The 12,854-nt window shown below is 31.9% G+C and overlaps 2 protein-coding genes across 4 annotated transcripts; one reads left to right on the top strand and one right to left on the bottom strand.

The window, feature by feature from the left end:
• Positions 1 to 4,298: 4,298 nt before the first annotated feature.
• Positions 4,299 to 7,146, top strand: LOC130979797 (uncharacterized). Its single transcript, XM_057903344.1, has 4 exons — positions 4,299 to 5,244; positions 5,429 to 5,729; positions 5,819 to 5,900; positions 6,059 to 7,146. The coding sequence occupies exons 1-4, from the start codon at positions 4,602 to 4,604 to the stop codon at positions 6,281 to 6,283; spliced, it is 1,251 nt and encodes a 416-aa protein (XP_057759327.1). The 5' UTR covers positions 4,299 to 4,601; the 3' UTR covers positions 6,284 to 7,146.
• Positions 7,147 to 7,766: 620 nt separating this feature from the next.
• On the bottom strand, positions 7,767 to 12,183 carry LOC130982789 (heterogeneous nuclear ribonucleoprotein 1). 3 transcript variants are annotated; one of them, XM_057906881.1, is made up of 14 exons: positions 12,045 to 12,172; positions 11,629 to 11,688; positions 11,390 to 11,479; positions 10,809 to 10,874; positions 10,673 to 10,738; positions 10,493 to 10,578; positions 10,335 to 10,380; positions 10,117 to 10,171; positions 9,795 to 9,871; positions 9,475 to 9,610; positions 9,266 to 9,393; positions 9,095 to 9,199; positions 8,398 to 8,538; positions 7,767 to 8,218 (listed from the first exon to the last, which is right to left on the bottom strand). In XM_057906881.1, the coding sequence occupies exons 1-14, from the start codon at positions 12,051 to 12,053 to the stop codon at positions 8,156 to 8,158; spliced, it is 1,128 nt and encodes a 375-aa protein (XP_057762864.1). In that variant the 5' UTR covers positions 12,054 to 12,172; the 3' UTR covers positions 7,767 to 8,155. The 3 variants fall into 3 exon arrangements, with proteins under 3 accessions (XP_057762864.1, XP_057762867.1, XP_057762866.1); XM_057906884.1 differs by having other exon boundaries at positions 7,770 to 8,218; positions 11,629 to 11,866; positions 12,045 to 12,183; XM_057906883.1 differs by having other exon boundaries at positions 7,770 to 8,218; positions 11,629 to 11,906; positions 12,045 to 12,173.
• Positions 12,184 to 12,854: the final 671 nt, after the last annotated feature.

The raw sequence follows: 12,854 nt of genomic DNA, 5'->3' as shown, positions 1-12,854 counted from the left end.
CATAGATACAGAATCTCGAATTCCCAACTTTTAGATAAGTATAAAAAAAGATTATATCATTTCAACTATAATTTGTTGTTAAACTTATGCGTGTTGAGTCCACTGTACCAAACAAATTAATACTATAATATGGTTAAATTATACAAAGCTTGAGAGAGAGTAAGTGAAGCAAGCATTAACAAGAGTCAACAGGGAATAAACATTAAACAAAGAAAGCCAAAGATGTTTCTAAGGATAAAATATTTAAAAAATACTATTTATATATTAAAATTAGTCATTAAAATTAATTATTAATATATTTATATATAAATACATATTTAATTTAATTTATTTTTAAAACATATTTATTTTTAAATATATTTTAAAAATATTAATTGCATGGTGGTGTTTGAGTATATCATCTATACAAAAAGACTAAATGAGCATGTTCTGAGTTTAACCGGTAAGACAAAAAGAGTGGGAGAGCAATCATGGAGAAGGCAAGGCATGTGTCAGTGACAAGTGAGTGGCACATTCATGAGACAGGGGCACTTGTCCCCACTAAATTTTAATTAAAAAAATAATTCTATACAAATATATATATATTTGTTTTTAATATAATTATATTTTTTGCAAACAAAAATTTATATTTATGTTAAAAATATTTTTTTATTAAATTTAATATGTAAATAATATTTATTTTGTTTAATTTGATTTAATATAAAAATTAAAAATAATTAAATAAATTAACTCAAAAAAAAATTAATAAACAGTGTTAATATGATTTTTAAAATTAATTAATTAATTAATTATCAAGCTAAATCTCAATTTTTTAAATATAAGTAAAATTATTAATATTTTTTTTCAAAAATTAGTTAAAATAAGAAAAAATAATATCTACTTATTAATTAATATTTTTTAATTTTATCTCTTAAATAATTTTATTTGTAATAACTATTTTGGATTAAAAAATATTTTATGTCATAAATATTATAACAAATAAACTTTTGAATTTAATAGAAGATAATTAATATTTGAAAATTATAATGAGTAATAGAATAATTGTTTAAAAGTATAAAAGTTAATTTTAATATATTAAAATATATTTTTTTACATAGTCATTTAATTACATTTGTTCTTTTAAATAACTATTTACGTGATGAATGTAAAAAGTTATTTTTTTAATTACAATATAAAATTAAATAGATATATAAAATATTTAATCTGACGTGTATCAAAATTAAATTAAAAAATATATAAAAATTTAATTATTAAGAAAAGAGATAAAAATTATTATAAATTAAGTTTGTATTATTTTATATAAACGCACTTTTTATATACAGGTTTAAATTTTTTTGGTTGGTATTTATATATAATTCTAATTTCAAATTATAAATATTAGTATATCAATAAGCACTAATGCCAACTAATTTACTCTTTTTATTATTAAATATGTATAAAAATAAATAAAAATAAAATTAGTTAGAATGATAAATTATTTATAATTTAATTAAGATATTTTAAATTTAAATTTTAAAAATAAAAAATATTTTTTTATAAATTATATATAATAAATAATATTTTAAAAATAAAAATATTTATTAATTTTTTTTAATTTTTATATCGCTATTATATTCTTAGTATAATTAACAATACTCAATAATATTTATTTTGGTATAGATATTTTTACTCCTACTCCAGTGCGAGGCCCTCTCGTGTTATAAGATTCATCCATATGGATTTCAATATCTCCTACCCGATTTGAAGATGCACCCCAGCCGCACACACACACCGCTTCCTTGAATTACTACTTTCGTATGTAATCTCTTGTTTGTCACCATTCTTATCTTCCTTATATTTTTATATTTAATTGTGACTAACACTTGTCTTTTTGTTTGTATTCGAATTGATACCAACTACTTCTCTATTTCTTTATACTAAAAGCATTGAAATTTACAGGAAAACTTTCATTGGTTGTGCAACTAATTCGTCGTGTACAAATTGTCAATAAATTGCTTTCGGTTTGTAAGAGTCATAAACAATAATTTGAAATGTAATTAATCAGTAATAATCGTAATTTTTATACAAATATAAAAATTTTTGATACATAAATAGTTTTTTTCCCCTTCTTTATCAAATCAAATTTTGATAGCATGCATTCATTGTTTGGTTTGAAACAATGTGGGTCCTCTCAGCTCTCACTTGTGGATTGTGGTGGCTGATTGAACCTAAATAGCTTGGCAAAGGCGGAGGCAGAGCTGCAATAGAGAAGACTGTGGTTGAAGTTAGCTGCGGAGGACGGTCGGCGATGACGAAGCAACACTATTTGCAAAGGCCGGTCGAACTCTCGTGCCACAGCATTGTCAGTAGCGGCAAGGAGGAGTGACATAGTGAAAGTAAATTGAGTTCAAAGATATTTTTAAGAGAAAGTACGAAGAGCTAATGAAATATCTGTCCGATGTGTATAATGGGATTTAGCCGTTTAGGGATGATCGATTTAAGAGGATATCAGATGTTTATTATTTTTTGTACCGGATGATTGTTCTAATAGTATGAGTGTATTGTGTTTGAGAAATTAATAGTATTTTATCTAGATGTTCATTTTTTAACTCATATTAAACCAAATAAATATCACATTATACACATTGTATAAAATATTAAATACTCCATTAACTTCCTAACAAATATAATTTTTATGTTGTTTAGTAATTTAGGCTTAACTCCTAATTTCATCCTAAAGTTTTTATATTTTTATTAAAAAAATTATTTCGTTTTATTTTTAATTTTTAAATTATTTTTTTGAATAAAATATTTTAATGCAATTATTATATATACATTAAATTAGATATTATATATTTATATATAAATATATATATTATTTAATTTTTTATATAGACTTAACATAATTAATAGATAATAAAAGACACCATAGTAAAAGGCACTATAGAACTCAACTTTTTTTTATTATGACCACTCATTTGTCATTTCATTTCATATTGACCAAAAACTTTTGGGCTATTAAGACTTTTAGGTTTTGGTCTGAAATGATTGACTCAATGAAAAGTGAAGTGAAGCCTAACAACAGTTTTATAAAAACTTGTGGGCTCTCTCAATTTGGGCCTTACTTCAATTGTCATCCAGAACTTGAATTGATTGACAGGCCTATTTGGAGTTTGGGTGGGCCCGAAAATCTTTGCACGTTGACCACGTGTTACAAAGTCAACTCTCCTTGATTGATTCGATTCAGGTTAAAATTTAAAGAACACTGAAAGAGCAGTGATTAAGATTATTTAACCGCTTTGTGAGTGAAAGCTGTGAAATTCTTGAATTCCCGAGAACTTTCTGAATGAAATTACTTATAGCTAATGTAATAATACTATTTTAATTTGCAAAGAAATCAACTAGAAAGAAGCTAATGAAATTTGAAATTTGGTTCAGTGGCTGTAAAGATGAAAGGACAGATGATATTTTTGTCCATAGTAATATAGTATCCCCCCCAAATGGGGCCATAGAAAGAGAGGTGAAAATGTGAAATGTACAGTGGATTTATGGCCCCATCACTCCAAACTTTGTTCTTTCAATTAAACTAAGCCTCCCATGTGAATTGTTGGCCTTATCACAGATCTTAATTATTACGCTTTTGCAATGATCATGTCTTAAAAGCTTATTATATATACATGAATATATGTTAAGTCAAAACAGAAGACGTCTGTGAATCGAGATAACATATAATTTATAGATTGGAAAAGGTCATCTAGTTTCTAATAATTATAATAATAATAATTACCACCTTCAGATGCAAAAGTTTACCACATTTTAGAGTACGGCCCACTGCATGTTACTAGCTTGGGGAGTTAAATCAGTTTAGGAAATAGGAAGAGGACATGATCAAGCATGCCTGACAGGTGACAGCTAATGTTTCTTGTCTTGTTCTGCTTCTTGTTCCACACCCAATGTTCCAACGCAATGTTATCTTAACAAAGTGGCTTCATTCATTGGTATTATTGGACTTATGTGTTATGTGCATCCAATCCTCTCAACTCTCAACTTATCCTTATACTTCTTCTACCCATCATTATCAAGCATTTTACATAATCTTGCAATATGGATACTCTAATTATTTTAAAATTTTATCATTTGATTATTATTTGTTGAATCTCATATCAGATTATTATCATGGTTAGTCCTGTTCAGTGTTCACATACACGGCTCTACAATCACAATAATATTGGCCTGTCACATTAACTAACATTAAGCAACAAAATCAGCAGTAGCATCTCTCTCTATCTAACTTTCTTGGCTTCTTCCCATTCAGTTCAATTCAGGACCCCTGTTGCTTTGTTTTGTTGTGAAATGGACTAACCTTACTGAGTGATGGAGTCATGAGTGGTCAAAATCCATTACACTCTCTTTTTGGCCTAGATATAAGCAAACATTGTTTTCAACACCCCCCAAGTAAAAATAGTTGTACATGAAGTAGTAGTTGATGAGCCAAAAAGGCAAAAACATGTTCACTCAATCCCTATTCCAAATTTGTACTACCTCGGTTCTTCTTTAAGAGCTTGGCAAAAACAAAAATATGAAGCTTCAGGAAAAGTGAAGAACTGACCCTAGTTTTTCTCATGAAGAGTAGTAATAATAGCTCTAGTTCCTCCATGAAACTGGGCTCATTTCTAAGCCCAGATATGCAAAATCATAGTGAAAGAAGCATTGGGAGCCAAAAGGGATGGAATTCAGAGAGAGTAGTGTTGAATCAAACAAGCAGAATCAGAAGGCATTCTGGTTTGACATCATTCAACAGTGGAAGAAGAACAATGCCTTCTAAATGGGATGATGCTGAGAGATGGATTTGTAGCCCAGTTTCAGGATATGGCAGCAGCAGCAGCAACAACAACAACAACAACAGAAATTCATATTCACAATCACAACTTCAAAGGCGTCCAAAATCAAAGAGTGGTCCAATTATGCCTCCAGGAACATCATCATCATCCTACTACTCGAACTATTCACCTACAATTCCACTGCGCCAAGGCTTGCTTGTGAGGAACTTGATGGTTGGTTCACCTTTCACAACAGGAGTCTTGGCACCAGATGCTCTCTCTCTTCATCATTTTGATGCACATGACAATGATTTTGGTCCCCGTTTCGACATCGGCAATGTTATGCAACAATATTCTACTGGTTCTGGGCTCAATGACAATAATGCTGTTCTGGCTCCGATGTGGAATCAATTGTTATGTGACCCATCTTCGCCTAATTCTCAAGGTATGTGCTTCTTGTTTTTGGGCAGCCTAGTTACCAATCAAAATTGCATATTTCATATTGTTGGATCCAGCTCTTAGCTATAATTGCAAAAAGCTTTTCTGTTTGCAAGTTTTATTCACTTGTTTATATTGATGTCTGAGAATCTGCATATACTTAAAATGTTTTCATTTACTTTAATTTACAGATGAGAACCCTAAGAATGAGGAGACCCCCACAATGTCACCTTTCTCAAGACGTGATCAGGGTACCCAGATGAGCCCTCCGGAGAGCGAGGACGATGCGAATTCATCGCCGATATCAGCCATGGATCAGACACATGGACATTCTGGTAAGTTAGAGGTTAGAGATGTTGAGGTTGATAGTGAGGCCACTGTTATTAGGTGGCCTAAAGGTCATGCAACAAAGCTCAACTCCTTTCAAGAAAGTAATACTGAAATCCAAACTTCATGTTTGGATATTCCAGAGTCCACCATGGACATAACCAAGTATGTCATCATTGTTATGTTCATTTCATTCAATGAACTAGAGACATATAATTTAGTTGTTCTGTCTATGAACTTCTATTTCATTGCAGGATTCAGAAAGAGGAAGCCAAAATCGTTGCATGGGAAAGCCAGCAGAAGGCAAAGGCTGAAGCAGCAATACGCAAACTCGAGGTTTTGTTTTTCAGTTCATCAAAATCTGTTGCTTTGAAGTTGAACTTTCTCATAGTGTGTCCTTAGTTCAACACAATATAAAATTTGTGAAGAGAAGGCTCACAAAATGTATGCAGATAGGTCTTTTCTCTCCCTAATGATAAAGAGGTATGATACAGATGAAACTGGAAAAGAAGAGATCATCATCAATGGATAAGATTCTAAACAAGCTGAGAAGGGCGCAGATGAAAGCTGAAAAGATGAGAAGCTCAAAGGCAATGCCTCAAAAACAAGAGCAAGGACAACAGGGGAAGCAGAATTCCAAGCCTCTCAAGGTTTTTTCATTACCAAAATATGTTCAGTTATGGTCTCCAAGCAGATGCTTTAGCACTTATGATGATTGATTCACCCCATATATGCATATCAAAAATACTAGAGACACCAAAAATCAATCACCAAATCAGTGATTATGTATAGATGCATTATTTAACTTATTTTCAAAGTTTATTTTATATTGCAATCAGTGGCGAAACCAGAATTTTAATATTAGAGGGGGAAATTTTTATAACTATTCTCAATTTTCTAAAAAAATTATATTTTTAACTTTAGATTTTTTTGTGATTTAATTATTATATTAGTTTTTATAGTTTCATTAAATTTTTAATTAGATCTTTATAATGTAAAAATGCATAATTGAATTTTTATATTAGTTAAAAATTATAAATTAGGTTCCCTCAAACTATTTTTGTTAAAAAATACAAAATATTTTAAAAATTTTATTTTTACGGCTGATATAAAATACATTATGAAATATTCTAAAAATAAATATTCTAATATTTTGTGTTTTATGCTAAAGATAACAATTAGTAAAGATATAATTATAAATTTTTAAATTATAAAATTTAATTAAAAGCTTAATAAAATTACAAGAACTAATAAATTATTAAATCTTATTATAATTAACTTATTAGTATCTATAAAATTATTATTTGAAAAAATAAAAATAGATAAATGTATGTTAAAATTATGTTTAATAAATATATAAAAAAAAACCAAAAATAAATAACAATTTAATATATATATGTTGAGATTTTGGTGGGAAAACCATGGCCTACACTGCCCCCTAGCTCCGCCGTTTACTGCAACACGTATTTTTTATGGGTGATTGATTTTTTGTACACACGAAATATAATTATATTCCTTCACACTCTCTTGTCATTAAGATTTTGTCTCGTAATATATACACAATTGAGATTAGAGAATACAAAATTACGTCTTATATATGAAATGTTAATACTGCATTTTGTTGCTGCTATTTGATTTGATATATTTGGCACTGATTCAAGCCTAAGCATAGATCCTTACATCTGTGTCCTGAATCCCTTTTTTACCAAGAATACTGGTCACTTAAAATTCCTTCATCCATTTTCCTTATATCATTGTCAGGCTAAGAGCACTGATGTAGACGCACATAGACATAGTTATTAACTATACTAAGCCATTCGGCCTGCATCACGTGGTTAAGAGATTGCGTATCATATAACCATCAGTTAGTTTGCTTGTTCGTAAAAAATAATAAACATATTCTATAAAAATCAGTTAGCTTGCTTTGAAAATAACGTTACAAGTTTTTAGGATAAAATAACACTATAGTGACGGTCTGATAACTTTTATAGGATAAAATAACACTATAGTGACGGTCTGATAACTTTTATAACGATAATCCTTTTCCATAATTTCTGGCGTTACAAGTGTTTTTATCTCAAACTTAGTTACAATTAAATTATCTCAAACTTAGTTACAATTAAATGAAGTACATCCATGCGGTTCAAAACATTTTGCGGACGTAACCAAAAAGCTATTCCACTACATAAAGAGGATTGATATCAAAGCTAGGTTTCCTTGACGGGGAGGTTAGGCAAAAGACTACATTTATTTACGGTGATTCATAAATCAGCATCAACACTGCAAACTACACGGAACACATTTTTTCATCATGTGTTACATAGATGGTTGCAAATTCGGATAAAAGAGGAAAGATTGTGTTGGACCTTTGAGCAATAAACTACGTCAAATCTTTATGACATGAATCAAATACAATACAACTAAGATACATGATAATAAAAACATATGGGGGGAAATAGTATTATCTGGTTTACAGATCCAATCCATTTTAGCATTTCGTACGGCGATGATTAAATATAGAAACAGTTTGCTGGCATCTATTTTAGCATTTCGTACGGCGATGATACCAATGAAACTGCTCTCTCCTACTCCTAGTATGGTCTATACCTCCAATCTGCTCTTGATGGCCTCCCACTGGGAATTCCATAACCCCACTACAAAAGAAAATAGATTATAAGCAAAAGCCAAATACGTACAACTATATGGTACTTTAATATATACTTAAATAGTGCCCATGTTTATTTAGCATGCAAGGTGCACTTGCAAAATCACATTAATCCAATTTCCATTTTCTTCACATGGTCAATCAAATCATTAATGTGTATATACTCACATCGTCGAAGTCCAGGCTACCATACATCCTCCCATAAGTTCGCATAGGACCTCCATAACCCCCAAAAGAACCCACGCCATTCATCATAAAATTCTCACTCGGACTTGCATCATCAACAGGTGTGGCTGAATCTAATGCTACCTGCAGGAGCAAGATGCTAGCACAATTATATTAAAACCAAGAAATTATACTCACAATTTTACCATCACAAGGAATACAAACAACACTAAAAGAACAAATTTGTGCACCATTATGAACAATATATATAATCACACAATTACCATCGAGTTCAGCTTGACATTCACAGCAAGATCCAAAATGTAATGTCATAAAAAGTATCATAAAGGTCTATGGTACAGATTTGTTGCATGTGATATAATTAACATATATAGCGACGCACTATGATAGCTTTCCATAAATAGGAACAAAACCACAAATGCATAATTATGACTTATTCTCTTCTTCATAAAGTACCAACTTTAGATACTAAAGTGTTCCAATGTTATTCCAACAGCAGCATGCTTCAAACATCAAATAACAAATGGGCATTCAAAAGACAGGCATTTAACAGCAATCAACATATATACCCTTCTATCACCACATATACATATTTCAATTTCAATTGCAAAGTAAAGGCAACAGATACTTATGAAAATATGGAGCAATCCAAGATACAAACAAATATTAAATAATGTACCTGTTGTCCACAAATTTCATGAGGCCTTCGTGAGACACGATCTGCTACACCATCTTCAGCAAAAGTAACAAATCCAAAACCTCTATGACCTGATCTCTTAGGATCCTACATCAAAGAAGACTGTTGATCTAAGCATTTTAGAAAACTCATGTGTGTTCTTTAATATCTTACCCTGGGAACGTAAACATCTAATATACGGCCAAATCTTCCAAAATATTGACGAAGATCCTCAGAAGTTGCCTCTGGGGGAAGTCGGCCAACAAAAATCTTTTTACCAATTCCACGAGATGGTTCTCCCCCTGATTTAGAGAATAAGCTAATCAGTATGAAGCAACAATAGTCATCTTTATTCAACACCAGAGCTTTTATTCCACGCTTACTTCCGTAGACTGGGCCTGGATGATCATACAAAGTAGGAGCACCAAGTGCTGCATATCTAGTTGCTGCAGAAATATAAGCATTATATGCACCATACCCTCCCTGTGGCATTCTGCCTACTGGCTTGAAGTCATCATCCTGTAAATGGCATATACAATATTATTTGACTAAAATTATAACAAAAACCAAAACAAATAAAATACCTTTCAGTAGAAAAACAGAAGACTCGTGTATGCAAATCCAAAAGTATTATTGCGCTGAATAATTGAATATATACACACAGACACATTTTTAGGATAGACATTTTTATGAAAATTCTTGCCTTGGGTGTAGCTCGATCAACCACCACGGTAGAACCTCCCAGTTCATGGGTTTCTGCCATCAAACTCTCGACAGAATCTGCAAGACAGAACATCTCCCTTATAGTGACTGATACATCATTTGCACTAAACTAAAAAAGTCTACAAACCAAAATATAGAGCAACAACTGTAGGCACATATAGTACGCATTGAAAAGGCGTGTACAACAGGTGTCAATCAAGCTCTTAAATAACTATCAAGTTACATTAAAAGGAAACTAGCATACTATAAACCCCATTCACTTAAAATATGCACGTAGTGAGGAGTAGAGCACACAACCCAACCTGCACTTGCAAAGGTGATAAAACCAATTCCACGATGCATTTTTGATCCTTGATCCTGTTGAAAAATGGAAATAAATCGTAAATCATTCATACAACTACAATAATATCATATCATGCATAAATCTGCTGGGCAACTGTCAACAACGTACATGCATACAATTTATACATATTAACTACAATTACATCTATGCGTATGACAATGCCAGAGAGTGGAGTACCTTTGGCATGTACAGATCTGTTATATCACCATATTTCTCAAAATGACTGCAAAACCACCAAAGGAGAAAATAACATAAAGCTATAAGACTATGCTAGCATTGAAAACAACACTCTTAAGTCTTCACATCTTTAATGAAGATGCAACATGCTCATGTACCTTCTAAAAGATGCTTCTGTTACTGATTGTGGAATCCTGGCTACAAATATTCTGGTTACTTTTTTGGCTGGCGCTCTCATCTCCTCCTTTAGAATGAAACATTACAAAATCAGCAGGATAGTATAACTCAGCAATGATCACAGAACAGACTTAATGTCCTAACAACAATTTGATTACTACCTTTGGTGTGGCCACTTTGACTTCCAGCATCCTGTTGCCAAGAACATGTTCACCTGATAGAACATCCTGCCACCAGAAAGTCAGTCAGATCATGATAGTGTGTGCACAAGATCATCTACATAAAGATAGCAGTTACCTTAGCATCATCCACTGAAGCAAATGTAACATATCCAAATCCACGAGATCGTCCAGTTGATCGCTCCTAAAATAAAGAAAGTAGATTAAAACGTGCTAAGGGTGCAGTGCAACTTTTTTGTAACTTTGGGGGCAGAGTGCAATATTTGCACGAGTTTGGGGTTAAGAGCAATATCCTGAAACCTCAAGGGATGTGATCGCTAATAATTCAGGAAGAACCAGTAGTCCACTACCCTAAGAGAGTAAAGCTAAGTGGTAGAACGCATTTATTAAGAAACCATGTACAACTGACGTGGTAAATAATTAGACATTCATATGCATTAATTCTGGCAGTTCTTTCACAGTATACTTCACGTAAATTGTATAGGATAAATGATTAAAGTAAACTCCATGTCATGTGCAATGTTTTCATTTCATAATAAACAAGCTTTTTTTTTTAACAAAAACAAGAGATAATGGAGAAACCACCTTGTCAATCAATGGTGAAAATCTACAATTGACATGGTATGTCAAGTGGATTCTCCAATGGTGAATTAAACATGAAATAGCAACACTTAACAAAAAATGTAAAGATAGACTAACCTTCATGACAATACAATCTTCCAATTCACCGTACTTGCTCATGTATTCCCTCAAGCCCTCAGTGTCCACGTCCCATGGAATACCCAAAACCTAGGAAACAATTACGAAGACAGAAATTGGGAAAATAACTACACGTGCGAACAACTGACCGAGTATAATGTTCATCAACAAAAAACATGACAGAACCTTAGTTATTGTTATTCACTTGTAAATACATATGATTAGATTACGTGACTCACCACAAGCTTTCGCTGCTCCATCAGAGACTTGAAGGTAGGGCAGTGAAAGAGGGAAAGTGCCTAACAAAATGTGGGGAAAGCAAAGAAAGGAAGGGGGAACAAGAAAAGAAAATGAAAAAATATAAAAAAGAAATTCTAGGCACTCCTTCTCCTGTTGCGGGTGAAATGGAATCTCTCAGCTGAGCACTCAGCGTTCTCACCTCTCTTCTCTCTCTAAATCCCTCACACTCGCCTCCTCCTGCATACAACAGCCACACTTCTATCTCACACACAGTTTCCTTCATCATCATCATCAGCATATTTACCAAATCAAATTTCAGCTTTTCGAGATGTTTCGCTGTTTTTTTTTTCTAGGAATAAAAACAATTGATAACAAAGAAATTGAAAGAAATTGAGTGAATTAGGCGCTCACTGACCTTGCACATGGGGGAATTTGGGAACCCTAATACAGAGATCTCGCTCGCTCGGTTTCTCTCTCTCCCTTCTCTATGTTTCTCTGTTCTTTCTTCTCTTTCTCTTCTCTCCCTCCGCACCCTTCTCCTTTCACCCCATGCCACACCATCATTTACATTTCTCGCCCACTATTCGCATTTCGGAACTGCGGACCGGGCCCAATCGGATCCGATCCCACATTGGGCCGGTCCCTTGTCTACTTCTACGTAATTAAACGACCAAATTCAGTCCATTACCAAAAAAATAAAAAATAAAAACTGACCATATTAGTTTAGGATTTCTAGTTTAATCATCGCCATTAAATGAGTTTAATTTTGAGTTATTTATAATGGTAAATAACTCGTCTACTTCTATGACATATTTAATAATTATAATGAATTATGTTATTATTATTTATACTAACTCTTAATTTAACATACATGGCTAATAAGTTATAACTCAAATGATATAGTCTTTCTATACTCAATTAAAAAGTTGCGGGTTTAAGTCTCTATCTTTGGTAAAAAAAAAATTAACATATGTTTGACTACTTAATCAATTAATTATGATAAAACTTTCTTTTTACAAATTACAAGAATTACTAAAAAGGTTCCATTCTATCATTTTTATTTTCACCAAATCATCTATTTATTAACAGAAAATATAAGTAGACAATGACATTTGTGAACAATGTAAACAATCGACTTTAAAATTGGTACAATAGAGTAAAAACACACTTCAGCCTCTAATTTACACACCAAGTCTAATAGTATTGGGCTAATTTTATAGTACAT

Source organism: Arachis stenosperma, chromosome 5 (genome assembly GCF_014773155.1).
Source record: "Arachis stenosperma cultivar V10309 chromosome 5, arast.V10309.gnm1.PFL2, whole genome shotgun sequence".
Lineage (NCBI taxonomy): Eukaryota > Viridiplantae > Streptophyta > Magnoliopsida > Fabales > Fabaceae > Arachis > Arachis stenosperma.
The sequence above is the reverse complement of the archived record's forward strand: the minus strand, read 5'-3'. Positions and strand labels throughout refer to the sequence as shown.

Excerpts from the sequence above, each read along its gene's own strand:
- LOC130979797 (XM_057903344.1), top strand. The coding sequence starts at position 4,602 with ATGAAGAGTAGTAATAATAGCTCTAGTTCCTCCATGAAACTGGGCTCA. Across the intron at positions 5,245-5,428 it reads ATCTTCGCCTAATTCTCAAG|ATGAGAACCCTAAGAATGAG; the intron begins GTATGTGCTTCT and ends TTTAATTTACAG. Across the intron at positions 5,901-6,058 it reads CAGCAATACGCAAACTCGAG|ATGAAACTGGAAAAGAAGAG; the intron begins GTTTTGTTTTTC and ends GGTATGATACAG.
- LOC130982789 (XM_057906881.1), bottom strand. Across the intron at positions 10,739-10,808 it reads CTTCAGTGGATGATGCTAAG|GATGTTCTATCAGGTGAACA; the intron begins GTAACTGCTATC and ends TTCTGGTGGCAG. Across the intron at positions 8,539-9,094 it reads ATGAAATTTGTGGACAACAG|GTAGCATTAGATTCAGCCAC; the intron begins GTACATTATTTA and ends TTGCTCCTGCAG.